Source organism: Thamnophis elegans, chromosome 11 (genome assembly GCF_009769535.1).
Source record: "Thamnophis elegans isolate rThaEle1 chromosome 11, rThaEle1.pri, whole genome shotgun sequence".
Taxonomy (NCBI): domain Eukaryota; kingdom Metazoa; phylum Chordata; class Lepidosauria; order Squamata; family Colubridae; genus Thamnophis; species Thamnophis elegans.
This window is the reverse complement of record NC_045551.1, coordinates 44,932,068-44,954,738: the sequence shown is the minus strand read 5'-3', so window position 1 is coordinate 44,954,738 and position 22,671 is coordinate 44,932,068. Positions and strand designations below refer to the sequence as shown.

The window sequence follows — 22,671 nt, the reverse complement described above, 5'->3', positions numbered from 1 at the left end:
AAGTGATTTATGACCATTTTTCACACAGGTATTGCAGCATCTCCATGATCACATGATCAAAAATCATATTTTTGATCGTTGCATAGTTTGGGGATCATGTGATGACTTTGCAATCTTCTGACAAGTAAGGTCAATGGGGAAGCCAGATTCACTTAACAACCAAGTTACTAACTTAACAAGTGATTCGCTTAACAACTGTGCCAAGAAAGATCATAAAATGAAACAAAATTCACTTAACCATTTGGTCACTTAACAACAGAAATTTGGGGCTCAGTTGTGGCCATAAAAGTCAAAGACTACCTTTTTATTTTTATTATATAAAATAAAAGTAACAACAAGGGAAAACATGGAATAATTTAATAATAATTTAATAACGATAAATTGCAATATAAACGTGTATTATTATTAGAAAAACATAAATGGATTGAATGAAATAATTATGATTAATTTTATCAGTTTTGCTTGTACTAGAATGTATGACACCCAGATACCACACTGTTCACGCATTTATTTGATATATTTGTAAAAAATAAAAATAAAAAAATTGGGGGGAGATGTCTACATTTTCAATGATGAATGCCTAAAATAATTTTCAATTAAGATATCAGCAGTCTTTTTGTGCTTATTTTATATTTTCTTTCTTAAGCCTAGCTGAAGATGAGCTTTATTTTCAATGAGTATATTGAATTTTTTTTCCTTGAAAGCAAATCCACCATCTCAAAACCAGCCAGGCTTTTTGTCAGTCCATCATTTATGTACTCCAGGTAGACATGTTAGTTGTATCTAAAACAGTCTTTGAGATAATTGCGATGTGAGTCTTGGTATTATAGACAACATGCTTAGATCTTATAATTGTATTACCCGAGTAGATATACAGACAGACTTAGCTTCTAAGTCTATCCTTGTAATATGCTCTGTGGTTGGTGATAAGTAGTGGTGCTAGGATGGAAATGGAAATCATAATAATTGTAATTGTGAACTACAGTTAGAAACTCTCCTCTGAAGAAAGATTGTCTGAAATGTGTTTAACTTGGAGTAAATTTCATTGAAGGATCTTTGTTTCTTGTTGTATTGATCTATCAATCAGAACCTGTGAATAGAATTGATAAGGATGACATTCAAATTACTAATGATATATCTTTGAGCTGTTTTGTATTGATGGCATACAGTATTTCAGCTAGATAAAATAAGATGACAACAAAGAGTGTTTTGTTGTATTCTTTGTATTGTCCCACAGTAGATTATTCTTTATTTTGACCCTCTTTATCTTCTTTTTCGCTTTGATGAGCCAATTGGATCACTTAGTTTAATTCTTTAAGTAAGGATACATAATGTAAATATAAACATGTTTTGTAGCACATAGACACTTTCTCTAAGCTCTACACTAAACTTTTCGAGAATTCTCTTCTCATTTTGAGAAATGAGAAATAGAAATAAGCCCCTCATTTCTTTTACTTTTCACCACAGATTCACAAATTGTAAATAGTGTGACAGTGTGCGCCAATTGCTCCCGGATACCCAACTTGCAAGAAAATTGGCGAAAGGGGTGAAGTATTTTTGAAAATTACATAGCACAAAATTGAAGCACTGCTTGAATCTGATCAGAATTAAGCTCCTCCCTGTTGAACAGTGTTTTAGTTTGTTAAATTAACCTCCCAAGTTTCTCAGCCAATACACATTGAGAGAGAAAAGGAAATGATCCCTCATGAATGTCCTTTTCATGAACAATTACATTAGCAATTATCAGCAGAACAGCCACTCAAGGACAGATCAGGCAATATGAAAAATTGTACACTTGCTGCTATATATTTGTTTTTTATTATTATTATAAAGCCATTGTTCTTTTTTTGTTGTCGTTCAGATGGCAAATTTGCCTGTGCTGGTATTTAAGGCAAAGAATAAATATATAAATCCAGTTTTTCAACTCCTTATATATGGATTCCTTCTACACTTTTCTTTTTTGGTTGCTACAAGCAACATTTTATGTGACATTTGGATTTTCCTAAATGTGTGGGATAAGGGAATTTTGAGCTACTTGACTAGTCTGGCTTGGTGCCCTGCTATATGATTCTGCCTCAAATTAAGCACTTCCATCTCATGACGAAGCTTGGCTTCATTGCTGTAGTTAACTATTGATTCATTTACTTACTCATGGAAAAAGGGTATAATCCATTAAATCTATTTTTTTGACTCCTCCCATCCACTGCCACATTTTTTTTTAGGAATGTATACTGATATTGCTATGTTAGATTCTTAAATGTCACTATCAATACTAGAACATTAGTGGTCATTTTGTACAGATACCTAACTGAATTTATTTTTTTTATATTAAAGTTTTTTTATTTTTAATTTTCAAAACAAACACAACACATAAAATCTTCCTTTTTTACATTCTGTAGAAAGTGTATCAGTTGGTTACAAAACACTTTCATGCATCTCTTCCACAGACATCAAGCATAATTCATACTAACTCAAGTATTTTAACTCAGATATTTATACATGTCATCATACCTCCATTTTCATTTAACTATAGTTGTTTAAACGTCCTTCATCATAAAATATACCAAGATTTAATACATAACCATCTATTGGCATTTGATTTAATATTTCTAAAATCCTCCAATAACACTGAATCCTTATATCCTATTCTAGCTAAACATTCATAATATTTAATAACAAAGTTTTCTATCCTTCTTTCCAAATCATTGTTTACAATTTATATCTCATTTCCTTATATATATATGTTTGTGTATATACATATGTATGTATGTGTATATGTATGTATGTATGTATGTGTATGTATGTATACACACACACACACACACACACACACACACACACACACACATTATTATCATCCCTAACTGAATTTATGATGTTGGTTGCATCAGTTTTACATGTACCACCTCAACACACTAGCAACGTTTGTATACAACAGACTTTCTAAACTGAGGTTCTTAGAACACTGGGACTTCATAAGAGGTCACTCTACAGGTTCTGTGAGTAATTATGATTTTTTAAAAAAACACAACAACTTTCTTCTGGAGTAGTGAAATCAGTAGACTGATTTCAGGAAGATGGAGTTAATTATAGATTTAGCAAAGCTTCTTCCTTCCCACTCTCACGGCCTTCCGAAAGGCTACCAAAACCTGGCTATTCCAGCAGGCCTGGGGCTGTTGAGGTCCAGCTCTGCCTAGATTGAGTGTATGAAGTGATCTTTTAATCTGTTTTTTTATTCTCTCTATTTTAATTCTTTATTTTTGGAAATGTATTTCTGTGAGCCGCCCGGAGTCCTTCGGGATTGGGCGGCCTATAAATTTATTAAATACTTAAATACTTAAATTTTCTTTGTAGCATCTGGCAGTGCTAAAGAATCCTTAATAGAATTAGCAGCGACCGTTGTTTATATCTGAAAATGACCTATCTCTATTTATCTATCTATAAATGTAACTATCTGTATACTATATGAATAGAGGTGCTGGTGTGTGTATGTAATCACTACATTTTTGTTTTTTTGTTAATGTAACAGCTGTTGAATTTCATCTCAGAGGAGGCTTGCAGGGCTCAGTAAAGTCCCTCCTGATTTCTCTGACATCATAATTAAAACCTTGACACTTCAAGGCTGCCTCCCATAATTAATTATGCTTATATAATATGATAGCCTTGTGGAATAGTTGAGGGCCATACATCTCATTGTTGGGATTCCAAGGGAAAAAAATGATGGACAGATTGCAATATATAAGGTGTTATTACAGACATATCTCATCTTCACCATAGGTATTTGTCAGATGTTTGCTTCTTTTTTAAGCACGGATCAGTTTCCGTAAGGAGATACAGGAGTAAAATGACAATAAAATAGAAAGAAGAAAGTCTTAATTTACAAGAAATCCTGCTTCAAAACAGCGGATGCTGTTTTGCAAATGTCAACATTAAAAAAAAATATTTTCCAGAATGTCAGAATAGTCTCTTTTAGATGCTTTTGATTTGACATTCTGATATGTAGCAATTCAGCCCCTCAAGCAAATTGTTTTTAAATATCCCAACTACTCAGATTATATATCTCATTCTGAAGTATTCATTCATGTTCCAAATGTCAGTCTAATGACATTTATTTTTATAGTTTTTAGCAGAATTTTAAAGAGGCTGGTATCACAGGGGGAAAAAACCCTTATGTGTTAATTTGTAGGCAGAAAGTTACACAGTGTTATATAATTGAAAAGAAATTCTGGAAAAGATGAAAAAATGCTTTTTAGACTGTAGCTTCCAGATGCAAATAAAAAAAACATATATTAATATGGTAATAACAGTCTAACAAATGGAGCATATTACGTGGATTGTCTTTAAAATGCTTTAAAGGCATTTAGGCCATTTCTGTGTTCAGTTCAAAGAGTTGGCAGGCAGTTTATCAATCATCAAGTGTGTACGGTTTGCCATTATTTAAACCAGAAATAGCTTATTTTCCCTATACAAATTTCCCCAAACTAAAAGAGAATGCACATAGTCAATACATTTTTGCCCTACATGAGGGTCGTTGCCTACAACTAAATGGAGAGATGATTAATGTTATGGAACATGGGCTGGTGACGAGCGAGTTTGCACTTTTGCCTTTTTTAAACTTGTAATTAAATGTAATTGTAACTTTCTTTTCCCTTGGTTGTATTTAACACTTTTTATCTTTTTATTGTAAACAGAGTCTCTTAGTTGAGATGGGCAGTGTAGAAATGTGATAAATAAAGAAATGAAAGAAAACTCTACAGCTAAGGCTGAATTGTGTTGTTTATTTATATTATATTGAGCTGTAGTGGCACAGTGGTTAGAATGCAGTACTGCAGGCTACTTCTGCTGCTTGCCAGCTGCCAAAAGTTTGGTAGTTTGAATCTCACTGGCTCAAGGTTGATTCAGCCTTCAATCCTTCTGAGGTCAGTAAAATGAGGAGCCAGATTGTTGGAGGCAATATGGTGACTCTTTAAACCACTTAGATGGCGCTGTAAAGCACTATAAGTGATTTATAAGTCTAAGTACTATTGCTATTATAGAAAAACTGGGAGAATAAGATGACTGCATTGTGTACAACAGTTGAATTCATTACTGGAAGAATAATATGCAACTTAACTATATGGCAAACCAAAAAGGCATTGGTTTAATGCATGGGTGTTGCTGTCACGTGATGTATAACGACCTTTTCCACAGAGCTGGGGTGGGTGTGGCTTGTGCATGATGCATCTGACCCACAGGCTGCCAGTTTGACACCCCTGGTACTAATGTTTCAGAGACAGCAGGATAACATTAGGTTTGCATTTTTCAGTTGCTTCCCATCCACTTTGAATCACAGACCTCCTTTGCCTTGTATAGAGTATAGAATTATTGAAGAAATCCACATTATTCTGAATTAATGTATAATGCAGTTATTAGGTAATTAAAGTAAAACTATTAGCTCACTTTTTACAGAATAAAAAATAATAAAAATAGTCATTAAACCTTTGCGGTAGCAAAACAAAAAGAATCAGGTTAATTGTGCCCAGGTAGACAGCTACACTTAGCAATATTTGACTAGTTTTGAAACATTCAGAAGAATCGGGCCTGGTTAATACTTGGATGAAAAATCACCAGACAACATTTGTTCTCTGGATAGTTTAAAAAAAAATCCAGAGAAAATGGAGTGCATTTCCATATCTTTGCAGATAAAACTTCATGGACATACAGCTTCATCTGCTTTACACTTTACATTTTTTTTCCCTCTTAAATTATTTCTCCTTTACTTTTCATACACTGTGTAAAACTTAATAACTGCCTTAATTTTAGAATGTCAGAACTGGTGTTTTCTTTGGGAATGCAAGCAAGCAGGAGGGACAGAAAAAGCTCTTGTTGTTGTTAATCATTATTAATTAATATTCATTAATTGCTTTTATATTAACATTCTAGATAGAATTGTTGTTGTTTTTGTTCTAATCTTCAATTTGATTCACAGTCTGGGACTGGTAAAACATAACAGTTCAAGTCCTAACTAAGGACCTAAGAGGTGTTAAGGTAGCATCTGAGTATACGGGCAGTTCTGAGTAGGATGTTGTTTTTTTGGCCATGTCGGGATATTCAGGTCTAATAAGTTCAAAATTTTCATGTATTTGGGCAGTCCTTTGGGTATTGCTCCATGGAACCTATAACTATTGATACAACCATTGATTTCTTCCTCTGTAATCGTTCAACTTCAATTGGCAAATCATGTTGTTATTTTTTCTAGCTCTTTCTAGAATTTTATATTTATTATTATTTTCATTAAACATGAAACTCAGTCAATTGAACATTTAAAAATGTGTCACAAATACCATTCACTGGTGCTAATGGTTGATACGGGTTGCTGCCAGCATCCTAGATATTGACCAAGTATCTTCTTAAAATATATAATGTTCCGAGTAGTGTAGTTTTTTGCAGTGGTGTTATTACAGGAAGCTCCAATTTATTGATGTGTTTTGTAAAATTCATGGAAATGGTACCAAGTGCCCCGATGACAATGGGTATCACTGTTACATGTTTTATCCATAGTCATGTAGTTTGATGGCCAGGTTGCAATATTTTGTTCTTTTGAGAGACCGCCTCCTGCCGATTACCTCCCTTCGACCGATTAGATCGCACAGATTAGGCCTCCTCCGAGTTCCATCCGCCAGTCAGTGCCGACTGGCGACTACGCGGAGGAGAGCCTTCTCAGTAGCAGCTCCGACCCTTTGGAACGATCTCCCCGTGGAGATTCGCACCCTCACCACCGTCCAGACCTTCCGCACAGCCCTTAGGATCTGGCTATCCCGTCAGGCCTGGGGATAAGATTCTAATTCGCCCCACCCGAATGTTGAATGAAAGTTGCGTTTTATTGTTTTATTTTTATTTATGCACTGTCTTATGTTTTTGTTTTGCACTCCCCTTCCCATGTATTGTAAGCCGCCCTGAGTCCCCTCAGGGAAAAGGGCGGCCTATAAATCATAAATAAAATCCTAAAAAATCCTAAAAAATCCTTTTTTTCCCGACTCTGACATCTCCTGGTACAGCTAAATCAATAAACTGTACGCTTTGGAGGGCGGGGTTGACATTGCTACGACATGACATGCAATCTTGGAGTTCCAGGATTGCTGTTGATATCTTTGCTGCTGGATGGTCCTTTTGGACCTAAACCATCCTGTAGAGACAGTGATAGAGAAGGGCACATCCTTCTGATCACAGGGACATCACAAAGTCCCTGATTGATCCAGGAGAAGCTCTTTTTTTCCGGTGAAAGAGAAGCAGCCATTGAAGCTGCAAAAGGTTGGGACAGCCCCTGAATGGGAAGAAAAACAGGGGAGAGAGTGTGTTGAAATTGTGAGATAAATTTTTACTATTGGAGAAGAGAACACCCAAAAAGACTTAGAGTAAAATTAAAATTGAAGACAGAAGAGAGCAAGCTGCAAATTAAACCTGAATTAAACTTAGTGTGTTATCTTTTTTTTAATTTTACATTTTTTATGGATGGAACTTTTACAAATGCCTCTTTCTTTTTAAATTGGACTGGTTTCTTTTTTCCCTTTTCTATTTTTTGTCTTTTTTCATATTTGTGGATTATGATTTTCTTTCTCTTCTTTTTACAATGCTCAGCTGGATTGTTTGCTTTAAAGCACTTTTTTTTCTTAACCCCGGAATTTAAAAAGAGGGGTAGAGGCAGAGGAAAAAGAAGCAACACTGACATCTAGAGGCTGGAGGCTTGGAAACATTGTTTTTATTATCTCCTGTGAACAATTGACTCATATCTAATACTTCAAGGCTCTTGGTTTTGTTTATTGAAAGGGATAGTGGGAAGAGTATGAAATGTTTATGCAGATGCTCTTCTGGAGTACTATCAATAGCTGGACTGGAGTGAAGAGAAAACCTTGACATGGAAAATTATAGTCAACTGGTTTGAAATTTAACAAAAAAGCTTTGGATGTTTTAGTGGCAGTGTTTATAACCTGAAAGAATGGCACAACATGAAGAAAAAAAGAATTAACATTGCAAATGATCATGTTTGAAATTCAAAAAGTACAAATAAGTACAAAAAACATTGAAAAGAGGATAGAAAACATAGAACAAAAAACAGAAAAAATAGAGGGAAGAGTTGACAATATCTATAAAATGATGATGAAATTTGAAGATAGAGTTCAAAAAAATTGAAGGAAAATATAAACAAAGTGATAAGAAAATTGTTGATATTGACAGCAAGTCGAGCGTGGTTAGAAACGACAGGAGTGGAATGTTGAAAGGAAAGATTAACGAACTGGAACCCTATCTCAAACCTCAAAACATGGAAGAAGCAAAGGGAGAAAATTTGGCAGACACAATGAGAGAAATTTTGGTAGAAGCACCAGTGATAACTAAAGACAAGCAGATGGAAGGAACAGATGGAGGGTTTCGAGTCTTTACAAGATATGTAAGGAACAACAAGGTGCCAAGAGAAGTCCACATAAGACTTGTCAAGAAAACAATTAGAATACAAATACCACAAATGGCAAGAGATAAAGGATTACATTACTACTGGAAAGATACAGGATGAAGAAATGAAATGTTAGAATAAAAATTGAGTTAAACTTAGTTAAATTTAGAGTATCATGTATAAAATAAAGTATTAATAGCTATAGCTAAATAATTAATTAATAATGATAATAATGCATATATATATATATATATATATATATATATATATATACGTATATATACGTGTATATATATATATATATATATATATATATATATATATATATATATACATATATATATATATATATATATATATATATATATATATATATATATATATATACACGTATACTAGATTGATAATATTAAATTTTATATAAATTGTAAGTGAGGATTTCGGAGAGGATGTTTAAAAGCTTTTTTTATAAAAGATAAATAATTCTATATCGAATAGAATATAAAGATGTAATACTATTGGATGATTTTAGGATGATGTAAATGCCATAATATAAATTTATCTTAAATTTAGAATAATTTACATAAAAAGGATGTAATAATAGCTATAGTCAAATGAACATTTAATAACCATAACAATTGTATACATATATATTAGAATGATGATATGAGTCTTTATGTAAATTGCAAGTGCAGACTATTGTGAGAAAGCACAAAAGCTTTGTAACCAATCAACACACTGTAAGTAATTGGAGAAGGATTTTTATTTTTTGTGTGTTATGTTTGTATGTTTTATCTTTGTCTAAAAATACAAACTTTTTTTAAATAAATAAATAAGTTGTATGCTTTGGCCCTCAATAACCGTGATGTCTGGTGTGTTGTGTTCCAAATGACGATCAATTTGTATTATTGTTGTTGTTGTTACTGCTACTACTACTACTACTATCATGCTTAAATGCCCAAATTGTAGAAAAAGACAAATGAGTATAAATAACTTAAGCATTTTTAATTCAGCGTACCTGCAGATATTTTAATATATCCATAAAATCACATAGTCACAATTGTTCTTGCACACCAGATGAAAGCTTATCAAAAGAATTGTAGAAGGAAAATGCTTTTCTAGGGCACAGAAATGTGTTTCATAGATAGGCAAATGATGTTAAGGGGAGATGATGCTTATTTTTAAATGATTCATTTAATTTGTATAGAACATTTTCTTTCTTTTATCATTTACAGGAACAAGCATATTTACTGTTTATGAAGCTGCATCTCAGGAAGGTTGGGTCTTTCTGATGTACAGAGCAATCGACAGTTTCCCCCGATGGCGTTCTTATTTCTATTTCATCACCTTAATTTTCTTCCTTGCCTGGCTTGTTAAGGTACATAAACAAGAACCTTATAAAAAGGGTAATAAGGGGAAACAGAAGAAATATTCAGATTAAAAAACAACCAGAATAATGACATAGAAGATGCTCTGGCATGAATACAGGGGTGTACTGGCCACACTACTATCCTGAAAGTTAATAGAGGGAGAATGTTGATTAATTGTATACATTATTTTGAGATAGTTACCATCCTGAAAGCTAAAATAATATCTTGTTTACAAAACAGACCCTCTCAAAAGTATATTGGTACTATTAGCAATTGTACTTATTACACTAGGCCAGTGTAATAAGTTTTGGGTACCAGGGTCCAGTTCCGTGCAGAGATGTTTTTCCACAGACCGCAGGAGGCATAGTTTTGCATGCTGCCTATGTCCCATGGATGGGGCTTCACTTCTTTGCGCAACACAATTTCTGGCCTGTCGTGAACCGGTGCCAGTCCATGAATCAAGGGTTGGAGATCCCTGTACTAGGCCATCATTGGAAGAATGTTAATGGTCCAGAGCAGTAATGTGTTTAAATGTTTTCCAGGAACTTTCCCAGGTCTTAACAAAAAATCCAATTGCTAACTTAAATTGCCATCACTGCTAGATTACTCTTTGGCAAACTTTCTATATCCGGCTCAAGGCTTTCAGAATTTCTACAATCTCCAGAATTTCAGTAGAACAGTGGTTCCCAAACTTGGCAACTTTAAGACTTGTGGACTTCAACTCCCAGAATTCGCCAGCTAGCTCTTCTGGCTGGAGAACTCTGGGAGTTGAAGTCCACAAGTCTTAAAGTTGCCAAGTTTGGGAACCACTGCAGTAGAATATACAATATTTCACTGGTCTGGTGGAATACAGATATATACTTGGCATATGGCAATATTGTAGAAGGAATGCAATTGAGTTCTTTATCCTGGCTGTCTGGGTAACATGCTATAGCATTTTTTCTTCTACACTGAAGTAGTTGTTCAAATTGCCTTTTTAATCTGAGAATGTTCCATGCTGTCATTTTCTTTGCATTCACTTTCTAAGCTTTGTAATTCATTTTTTCCCCATCCTGGCACATTCAGTCAAACTACCATTTGGAATGATGCCAATGTCAGTGTTGGTTGCCAGTGTTTGCATAAGTTAGATACTACTGTGATTCCTGAATTATCTTATTATAAAGAAGAAGACTCTTCAAAGAGACCAGGAAAACACTGGGAATGTTCTGTTGCAAGATATTCCGCTATTTTATCCAAGTGGTAATATCTTTTCATAGGGACGATTTGGAATTGGTAGGAGACTTTAATATGAAGGTGATAATCAAATGATTCTAAATGTACAAGACTAAGAAATAACCTCTACTGAATGGAGAATTTTATTGAAACATTATATTAGCTATTAGACTTATTTTGGCCCCTAACCAAAATGTTAGTTCCATAGAGTAATCCTTTACATAATGTCTATTCATATATTGATTAACCATAAAAGCTAATCAAAACACTATATAATTCAATTTCTCAACATCCCCAAAACATGCAGGTGTAATATAACTGCTTCATAATTAGGCACACAACACTGCATGTGTATGGATGCCCCAAAATACACAAACCTAACAAAGCTCTCCATCCAATTGTAGCATTATCGGGGATCCCTACCTATAACATTGCAAAAGAATTAACAAAAAAGTTTGTGCAGCTCACAAGTGAAAGCAAACACTCCATCACACACACTCACACCCACTACAGTGCCTTCAAACATTCAGAGTCATGAGGATGAAATCATGGTCTCATTTGATGTTGCAGCCCTTTTTACCATCATAGATCTGGAATTAGCCAAAGAATCTATGACTACATTGCTCCATAGCACACCTGACTTAACCAAATGCATGAAAATTGAAACACCCAGGATTATGGATTTCATAAAACCTATGCCGAACCACATACTTCCAGTTTGGTGGACAAACTTACCAACAAATTAAAGGTACATCCATGGGATCACCTCTTTTAGGACTTATAGCAGAGGTGGTTACGCAAGGCCTGAAAGCCATAGCACTTCCACAAATACAACCCAAAAATATGGATCAGATATGTAGATGACATCTTCATCATAATAAAAAAGGACCAATTAGAGAACACCCACAGAACCATCAGCAACAACTTCAGAGGAATCCACTTTACCAGAGAAGAAAAGAAAGACAACAACTCACTATCCTTCCTGATCATCCTGATCAGCAGAGACCATGATGGCAAACTGGAAACACAAGTCTACTGAAAAACACCCACACCAAGGAAGCGTTTCGCTATCAAAGTAATAACCCTTAGCGATTCTGTGGCCCAGGTCTCTCCACATCTTCCGATCTCGCACTAATTCTTCAAGTTTTTCTATGTTCTGACTAGTTTCAGCTTTGATGGTGTCCAACAACCATGTTCTTTGGTGGCCTAGTTTTCCTTTTACTACTAACTCTTCCAAACATGATTGCTTTCTCCAGTGAATTCCCCTGCATAACATGACCAAAGTAAATGAGACGCAGTTCTGTAAATTTGCTTGCCACTGACATGTTTGGAGTTATGCTCTCCAGTACCTGTTTGTTATTCAACTTTGCTGTTCAAGGAATACACAGGAGCTTTCTCCAGCACCACAGCTAAGCAAGTTACCTCAATCAAGGAACTGATTATAAGTTACCCCAAACAAGCAAACAGTAAACAGCCCAACCAATTAACCTCCAAGATCATTCCTACCAACACTGATAGACCAAGCCACCAGAATATAAATTGAGAACAAACCCTTACTAGCCTTAATGATATTACCTAGTTTCAGAATGAAATGTTTGCAAGAAAACAACCAAGCTCAGAGAATATCAATTGTTACATGTTTCCCAGCTCTTAATTTTTGTTATCATTGAAGATGCTGATATCATTGATACACTGCTATCATGCAAGATGGACTATTTGAAGTTTCAGGTGATGGTGCTGAAAACTCAAATTAATCCATTTTTTCCCTGTTCTTAGACATGTGCTTGTCCAACTGGCCTCATTCCAGTATGTTATTAAGTTCTACTGAACCATTCAGATCTTGAACCAACCCCACCCAATATCTGTATTCTTACACACGAAAAGTATCTTCATTATTTATTTTCCTTCTTTGCTAGTATGACCTTTTTAAGTGATAACTGTTATACCTGCCATTAACATGGCTTTTAATGTTTTAAGTCTTTGGAGAATCTTTTTCAATTTGGGAAATAATTTAAAACGATAGAGTTGGGGGGTGTTTTTTACACCATCTACGTTTTCTGTGTCATTTTCTGCTTCTATTTCCTTCAACCCTTCCCTCTCCTCTCTTCCCAATCATCTTTGGGAGGATTAACTGTATTAGCAATTGACCTTGTGAATGACATACACAGCATCTTATCTCAGACTAGGCATATTCTCTCACATAAACCATAATTTTCTTCCCAAGCTTCAACAGGGGATGAATATGTTCTTCACCAAAACAGAGAGAGAGGTGGGGGGAGGGAAGGAGAGAGGGAGGGAAAGAGACCATTTGAAATCTCCTAAGAAATTCTTTTATTCTGATAATCATCAGTGGCAAAGTGGAACATTTAAAATCCGGTACAACTCTCTTATTTTCACGGTAACTGTAAAGCCAGGAGATAACTTTCAAGCCACTATCATAAACCTGGCAGTTTAAGCTAGATAAGAGGCTGCATTATTACTCATCCTTTGTACCATCTTGCCTTGTGCATCTCATTTTTAACTATCAACTAGGTTGTAGTGTGCCAGAGTTAGCACTATATTTAGGTAATTGTAAACCCATCTGCGAAAATGAAATGCCTGCGCTGAAGCAGAAAATCATTTAGGAGCAGATTTTTCTCCATGTTTTATTGTAGACTGCTCTGCCTTTTCATTCTCTTTAGCAATTACATTTCCTCGGCCCAATTTATTATTACAGCAATAAAGTTTTTACTTCTCTTCATTTGGGTTTTCTTTTTGAGCTTCCAGCCTTTAGCTACTCTACAAACAATGAATTCCTGAGAACATATCCCTATTTTTCAATGGAGAATATTAACCTATCGATTTTACTATAATTTGTTTATATTGTATATGTTTGTTTGTTTATATAGTCACCCATTTGATGGAAAGTGATTAGTGATGTACAGCACTCCAATAAAACAGATCAAGATAAATCAAATGATACTATTAGCCGTAATTAATTGGTCAGAAATTTCATTCAACCAAAGTTTTAACCAAGTCAAGCACAGTTATTGAAAGGTAAAATAAAGGTAAAGGTTCCCCTGCACATGCGTGCTAGTCGTTTCTGGCTCTAGGCTCATCTCCGTTTCTAAGCCGAACAGCCATCGCTGTCCGAAGATGTCTCTGTGGTCATGTGGCCGGCATGACTAAATGCTGAAGGCACGTAGAACATTGTTTCCTTCCCACCATGTGGTTCCTATTTTTCTACTTGCATTTTTACATCCTTTCGAACTGCTAGGTTTGCGTAAGCTGGGACAAGTAACAGGAGCTCTAGCGTTACATGGTGCTAGGGATTCAAACCGCTGAACTGCAAACCTTCTGATCAACAAGCTCAGCATCTTAGCCACTGAACCAGGGTGCCTCTTATTGAAAGGTAGACAAGGGCTATTGTTGGTCTATACTCATCTTGCTTCCAGTTGTTCCCCAACTTCCAAGCAAGGAAGCTCTTCACTTTCCCAATTGAGGGCAACATATTCATTAGAACATAAGAAAGTCTGTACCTCACTCATTTGTACTTCATCCAGCCTTCCTTCCTTCCTTCCTTCCTTCCTTCCTTCCTTCCTTCCTTCCTTCCTTCCTTCCTTCTAGTTTTTCTAGAACTTCTATTGTTTTTCTAAAGTTCTGATCTCTGTCAGTGCTTCCTCTTGGTTTTGATTTTGCCCCATGATTAATATTATTTTCCTTTCTTGTGCTGGTGCTATTCATATTCTTCATCTTCAGTCCAGTGAAAAACTTTGTTGTCATATTGAAAATAAATGAAATATCCTGTCTTGTTACCAAAAAGGGAGGGTCGATGGAGGAAGCAGAATAGCGAGGAGCACAATAAATCTTATTTGTTATTTAAAACCAAAAGAGATTCTCCTAGGCACCTGGAGTAATGGCCTTGAGTGCTATTGTGGTGATGGATCCAATTAAGCAGGCTTTGAAAATAATCTTTGTCTGCCTCCTTACATATATGTTCTTTCTTTTATAGAACGTGTTTATTGCTGTCATCATTGAAACATTTGCTGAAATCCGTGTGCAGTTTCAACAGATGTGGGGGTCCAGAAGCAGTACAACTTCAACCGCAACTACTCAGGTAAACATGGCTAAATGTTTATATGCACAAATGGGTGTGTGTGGTAAACATTAGCTTTTATTTGTATAAAGCTACTAATAGTGTGCGTGTGTATTTTTATACATACATAGGTAGGTTGGTAGGTAGGTAGGTAGGTAGGTAGGTAGGTAGGTAGGTAGGTAGGTAAGTAGGTAGGTATACACAAAATAGTTTGTCGTGAAAGCGACTGCTTGGAAGGCTCCTGGATTGGAGCTGAAAGGTGAAAGGGGAGCAGTATGCTCCCTCCCATATTTGGGTAGACCAGGTGATCTGACAGAAGGAAAAAACACTTAATCTCACTCCTGGTTCAGCTGATAAAGCGAGGAGAACTTGTGGCTTAGAGGTTAATACAACTGCCTAATATGCAAGCAGCCGAAGTTTGAATCCCAGAAGGCTATGGCTAGCTGATGAGAGCTAAATAACTTGAAATGAAATAGATCTATAGTAGTCTCCCTTTATTTGTTTATCAGTAAAATGTAACGTGTGTGTGTGTGTGTGTGTGTGTGTGTGTGTGTGTGTGTGTGTGTGTGTGGCTTGCCTTGCTTATTTATAATGGTGTGGGATTTAATTTCTGTGGGGTTTTGTTGCTTCTTGGAAAGTGTGTTTTGATTGGCGATCTGACCTAATGTTAATTCTGTCCTGATTATTAATGTGTTGTGAATGGTTTGGATTACAGACCTTGGTGATAAATCATGCCTTGTTCTCTTGTTGGCATTTTCAGGAATTATCTAGCTCCAATAAAGGAGAATAAAGGAGCTCAGGTTTGAAATGAGGGGTTCTCATTGTTCTCTGAGCTTGGTTGTTTTCTTGCAGCCATTTCATTACCAAACTAGGTAACAACATCAGTATTAGTAACAAATGGACTTTGAATCCTCATTCAGTTATTCTGCAATTTATCTGGTCAATTTTTCCTCTATTTCCCCACTCAAATGTGTGGTTCATTTTGAGAGGGTAAATAGTCAAAGGGTATTTTTGGTGTTTGTTCTTCATTGCAGTTCTGTGTACCTTCATCCTTGCTGTAATTGATATCCTGTTTGTCCAATGTACTGTCAGCTGCAATCTTGCCGTTGACTCTGTAAATTGTCTTTCTTTCTTAGTGAGGTATCTTTTGGTTTTCACTGGGTTTGGGGGATGGGTGCTTTTGTTTTGCTTTTTTGGTAGTGCTTTTGTGAGTTTGTGGGCAGCTTATAGTCATTTTCATAGCATATCTTACCTACTAATTGATTTTCACATATTATATTGCCTATATTTCATCATGTAAACTTTGTTTCAAACATTATATAGTGGTTCCACCCTAGACATTCCATTCTTCTAATTAAGTTGCAGTGTGCAATTTATCTCATCATGGGTAGTAATCATACAATAACTAATACTCATAATTCAATGGATAACCCTTAACATTTATATAGATTTATTTATTTATTTGAATTATTTCTATCCCCCTCTCAGGCTAACAAGGCTTACAAGCAATATCAATATTTGAGCCACGCAGAGTTGTATTTTTACATGGGTAGCCATACAAATCTTTTATTTATTTATTTATTTATTGACTCATCAATAAAAATACAAGATTATTTCAAAAGCAACAAGCTTATAGGATCTTTCCCATGGAGCAAGTGATAATAATAGCAAGAGTAGTCATGAAAAGGCCTGAGACAGCCTGCCTCCTTCTCATTCTGGCCCTTTTCCAACAGAATAGTTGGTTTTAAGGCCTGGGAGCAGTGGTAGGTTGCAGGCAGTACACCCCGGTACGAGCATACAGGTGCCTGCCGGGAGCACCAGGTACCCTTATGGTATGGTGCTTCAGATGGCCCACCCGCCTGCCCACCGTCCTTACCTGTATTTGAGCTCTTTGGCACTTATGTGCATGTGCACGGAGCGTGCAGCGCCTCCACAACACTGCTGAGCAGCTGGAGTGTCGCAGAGGCATTGTGGAGTGTCACAGGAGGTAAGGACACATGCACGCGCTGCAAGCGTCCATGTGGTGGCCGCTGGGCCCTATTGCACTGTACTGGTTGCAACGGGATCCAGAACCCACCACTACCTGTTAGGAAAAGCAAATTAGAGAAGGAAGGAGACATTCTTTAGCCACTGTAGCATTGCACTGGAGAGGAGAATAAGCAAGGAAACATGGCTTATATAAAGCCATGACATTATTTCTTAGTCACTCTATATTTCATTGCGGTAAATTACTGCAAAAAAATGCACATTTTTAGTATTCTGCAATATCTATGTTGACGCGGTAGCTCAATGGCTAAGACAATGAGCTTGTCGATCAGAAAGGTTGGCAGTTCAGCAGTCTGAATCCCTAGCACCGCGTAACGGAGTGAGCTCCCGTTACTTGTCCCAGCTTCTGCTAACCTAGCAGTTCGAAAGCATGTAAAAATGCAAGTAGAAAAATAGGAACCACCTTTGGTGGGAAGGTAACAGCATTCTGTGAGCCTTCAGCATTTAGTCACGCCAGCCAAATGAACATGGAGATATCTCTGGACAGTGCTGGCTCTTCGGCTTTGAAACAGAGATGATCATCTCCTTGGATGTGAGGGCGATCTGGCTGCGACATCTGTCACCCCATTGACCGCCAGGGTTGATTCGGCTGATTTGGCTGGCTAGGTGGGTGTCCCCTTCCTCCCTCACCACTCCATGTGCGTCCCTCCCAAAGCTGCGCGCTCGGTGGAAGAGGACGACCATCCCAGTGTACCGATCTTCGGTCAAGGGTACACGATAGCTGTGCTCCCTGCTAGAACCTCCAAACAAGCTCAAGATGATCATCTCCCCCTAGAGTCAGGAATGATTAGCATACATGTGAGAGGGGAACTTTTATCTTTACCTTAATATCTCTGTTCTGTTGCCAGTCATGACTATTTTATGTGCATTGTATACAGTTTTCTGCATGGAAGAATTTCTCATGCAAGAAATTAAATTGGTTCCTGTTTGCAATCCTACATTCAGCACCAACTATAAAATCTGTAACTAAAAATCAGTAACCATTCCATGACAAAGGCAGCAGAATAATATAGTATGAAGTCAATGGAGTCTGCAATTCTCTGTAATAACAAGAGATTTCTGAGAAGAAAAGGATGCAATGTAGAGAAAAGGATGGTCACAAAATAGGAATCACCCATTTTGTTTGTAGATCTGAGCGCATAAATAGATTCTGACAAGTGTTTTCCCCCTCCAGATGTTTCATGAAGATGCTACAGGAGGATGGCAGCTGGTAGATGTTGATGTGAATAAGCCTCAAGGAAGAGCACCAGCATGTCTGCAGGTACGTTGCTTTTTAAATAAAGCTATCAAAGTAGCAAACCAAGTGGGGATCTTGCTGTTTGAAATTGACAGTAAGTTAAAATTCCCCATAGCCACAATTTAAAGTTAGAAATTGGTGTAAGTTTAATGTATATTCATCTTGATGTTTAAGCTTTTGTTTTGCACATTATAAGCAAATTCTTTCCCTTTCTCTGACTCTGTCTCCATAGAGTTTCCATAGAGACCTCTATCCAATTCTTATTGTATTAGACTGTAGATATAATTACGATTGGCATGTTAGAGGAAAATCAGTTTCTTAAAACATTGATTTAGAGCAGGGTTTTCTAACTCTAAGCCCCGCGGACTGGATGCATCACATGCTAGCCACACCCCCTCCCAGTTTAGCGAAGGTGGGAAAGTCCCGATACGTCATGTGATGCTGCCATGATGACATGAGTTTGACACCCCTGATTTATAATGTATACCTTCTTCTGTTCTGAAAACAATGTAAAGGAAAACAAAGATTGCATTACTATTATGCAACATGTGAAGAGAAGATGGCCATTTTAGAAACATCTTGCCATTTTCGGATATATAAAGTAAAAAATATAAAGAAGAAAACAGAAAAAATAATAAGTCTAAATATGGAGTCCAGAAACTCGAGATATGTATAATCGGTTCACCGACAAAAGGGCGAACGACAAAACCGCGCCCGACTAAACCGCGTCGCTGATATCATCAACAGGGTGACAACAGCGCGGAGACAGAAGCACGCTGTAAACCCTAAACCTAAACTTAACCCCTAACCCTAAACCTAACCCTAAACCTAACCCTTAACCTAACCCTTAACCTAACCCTAACCCTTAACCTAACCCTAAACCTAACCCTAACCCTTAACCTAACCCTAACCCTTAACCTAACCCTAAAGCTAACCCTAAAGCTAACCCTAAAGCTAACCCTTACCTTAAGTTGAATCGGCTTTCTTTCAACGCGCTATTTAAAGCGTCCTTCTTTCTCCACGCTGGCTGTTGTCGCCGCGTTGATGACATCAGCGACGCGGTTTAGTCGGGCGCGGTTTTGTTGTTCGCCCTTTTGACGGGTCACGGTATAATCAAGTAAGTCCTTGGGCATGCATTGTGAGTTTTTGCCTTCATTTGGAAAATGTCATGCATAATTCTCTTACACTGCCTCAACTCTGATGTATTTCTTATAATACGTGAATTGAAGAGAGATCAGTATACTCAAGTTTACCTTAGCTTTCCATAAGTAAATAAACAATGGGAAAAGCAACATGCAGAAGTTCGACATAAATTCAACTACAATAATTTCACATTCATGGGTTAGAAGTCTTTTTTTGCACATGCTAGAGCTGGTCTCAAATTTAATGACTTCTTGTAATTCCTCACCTATGTCAGCAGATCCTTGGGATTGTAGATCTGATCTATGATAATAATAAAATACTTTGATTTGATTTAGTAACACAGATGAAGCTGCTGCTGGCAATAATCTTTGGATAGACATATCTGGCTTAGCTTCATGAAAGTGCAATACTTATTTATTATTTTATTCCATTACATTATGAAGCAGATGGTTTTATTTTTAAAATATTCCTTTCCCCTATTTTTTTTTAAATGTAGATTTTTTTAAAAAAAATCAAATGGTTTTCTTCACAATTTATATATCTAGCCCATACCCTGTTAAACTTGTTAAAAATTAAACTACCTCCCTTTATATATTCTTTTTACACAGTATTTTCTGTTTTATTCTCCAGTCACTTCCAATTTTTATGACCCAATAAATGACATCTTGTCATTTATTGTTTTACTCCTTCACCTGCCAGTTCTGTCTGTCAGTAATTTCTTCGTTGAGTTTTTATAATACTGTTTGCTTTTTTCTTCCTTAAGTTAGAAATTAACAATAGATTGATGATCTATGTCTCTGTCAGTATCAGATCTTAATTTGTGGGATGCAACAGAGTTCCTCCAGAGTTTTTAAATGCAAAGTAAATAGTCAAGTTTATATTGGTGCCTGTTTGGTGAAGTCCACATCTAAAAGAGTTGTTTAGATTGCTGGAGAAAAGTATTCACATTATCTCCTATAATGTATGGTAATGCAATTTATTAGGGTTTTTTTGTGCAGCCAGTTCTATGGTGTTTTTACACAACTTTCCCAAGTCTCTGCTAACTTACACAAATTTGATACACTAAGGCACTGTAATGTAAAAGAATTGCATAATGGATTTTTGTTGTATTTCTACTTCAGAACATTTTTAACATTTTTAATACTAAAAGAATAGATCCAGTCTGGGTTAAAAGAGCTGATTTCCTTGAGGGTTTGCTGGGTTGGAAGTACTGTAAGAAATTCAAGCATGCACTCATGCAGATTACATCAGAACAGCTGTTAAAATAACTTTGTACATTCAGTGTCATATCTGGAATCAGTACTTACAGAGCACATTGAATGGCAGAAGGGAAGAAAATTTGCTGTTAATATTTTCATTAGTCTTTCACTGGCTACATTTTTGGTGACTTCAAAACATCTGAAGACTAAATGCATATGTAATTTGTATTTTATTTTGCCTCAATTTGATATAACTATAAGACTATATTTACTAATAACCTTAGAAAATTAGCATAGTCTTATCTTAAATCATGAATAATGCATGCCTGGAATTTTATATTTACTTTTATATGGTTTCTTTAGCCAACCCTTATAAAAACATTTATCAAAGGTAAGCATCATGTACGTGAAGAGAACATTTCTGAAAAGAAAGGTATGCCTTGCTTCACAGATGTGTAGGTAAAGATGCTTAATGAAACCATAGTACTTCAAAGCACAAACTCAGCAAGACTGTAGTAATCAAATTACCAGGTATCTGTCTTCCAGGAAATAGCTTTGATAATGCTTGATTTTGTTCTGCGTTGGATGTTCAGGTAAAATCAGTAGGGGGAAAGCCATGACAAAATAAAAATGCAATGTCTATTTTGCCTGAGAACTCTATAAGAGAAAATGTAGCTGGAATAAGAAGCTCATATATTCAGTATTGACAGAGAGACGTTCCATGTCAAAAATGGCAGATGATGAGGGACCATATTCTAAGCCAGTCCTAAAGGTGCTTTTTCCAAAAGACAATTGGACTTTCTTAGGTGTTTTTTTTAACGTTTCTCTTCCCACCCAAGAAGTCAGTTCTTCAAAGGGGGTGGTGAATATGTTAATATACATAAAACATGCACTGTTATGCTTTAAAATATGTTGGCCATTGGGGGGGGGGGGGGTAATTTACTTACTTTCCCTACTGGTTTGCAAATGTAAGCACGGCCTTCCACACATGTTCTTTGATCGTGCATGCAACTTGCACACATGCACGGATATTGAAGAGGTACCTAAATAGGTCAGCATAGAGATGGGGCAGGAGGAGCAGACCCATCCGCGATTTCCATTACCAGTTCAGGCGAACCAGTCCAAACCGGCTGAATACCACCTCTGGTTGGCCATGTCATGATGTTGAATACAAAGAGATGCTATATGGAGTTTCAAGTACTGATGTGATTGCCTCTTGAGTTCTAGATGTACATATGGCACATTCAAGTAAATCTTTACCTTCATCAAGACAAAAGGAAATGCATAAAATGAATACACGGAAACAAGCTTAGTCATGTTTGGATTGTTTCTGATTTTTCCCCCCAAGAAGTTGTCTGCATTAGTTTATCTGGCTGGTTACACACTGACTGTTCTGATACTTTTGATTTTGAGTGCATTTGAAAAACACGTTGTGTGTGTGATTTCTGCTTATTGAGTTTATCTTGTTGGTTGCTTTCTCGTGCCCTGTTTGGGCAGGCTTGAGAACATGGTTTAGAGTGAAAAGATGCTAGTCTGAAGATAAGTTGTGACGTGTTCTTTTATAATTCTTCTGTCCCTTTGCTTTACATGTAAAAAGAGCCTTACTAACATGTAGTTAGTAACATAACGACAGACCCCTCACATCCTAGACATAAACTGTTTCAACTTCCCCCTCTCTGGATGCTGCTATAGGGCATTGCGTGCCAAAACAATTAGACACAAAGGTTGTTCCCCCCCCCATGCCATCACTCTGCTGAACACTTGATTCCCACAGCACTGTTTTAGGCCTAAAGATATTTACCCATGTAGTAGGGCTGTATTGATATTATCATTCTCATCTTTCTCATTTTCACTACTACCTTCTCTTATAGGTATCTATGATTTATCACTTCTTGTTGTAAGATTAGTGGTTGTAATTATGATCTATGATATATGACCCATCACTTTGTTGTTGTATGTAC

At 36.4% G+C, this 22,671-nt stretch overlaps 1 protein-coding gene across 3 annotated transcripts in view; it reads left to right on the top strand.

Moving 5' to 3' along the window:
- Positions 1-22,671, top strand: part of NALCN (sodium leak channel, non-selective) — a 214,285-nt gene that overhangs the window by 88,606 nt on the left and 103,008 nt on the right. For 2 of the 3 annotated variants that reach the window (XM_032226719.1, XM_032226717.1), the window contains exons 7-9: positions 9,664-9,806; positions 15,002-15,106; positions 18,306-18,392. In XM_032226719.1, coding sequence (XP_032082610.1) covers positions 9,664-9,806; positions 15,002-15,106; positions 18,306-18,392 — 335 coding nt within the window. The remainder of the gene's footprint in view (positions 1-9,663; positions 9,807-15,001; positions 15,107-18,305; positions 18,393-22,671) is intronic. The other variant, XM_032226720.1, reaches the window with a different exon arrangement.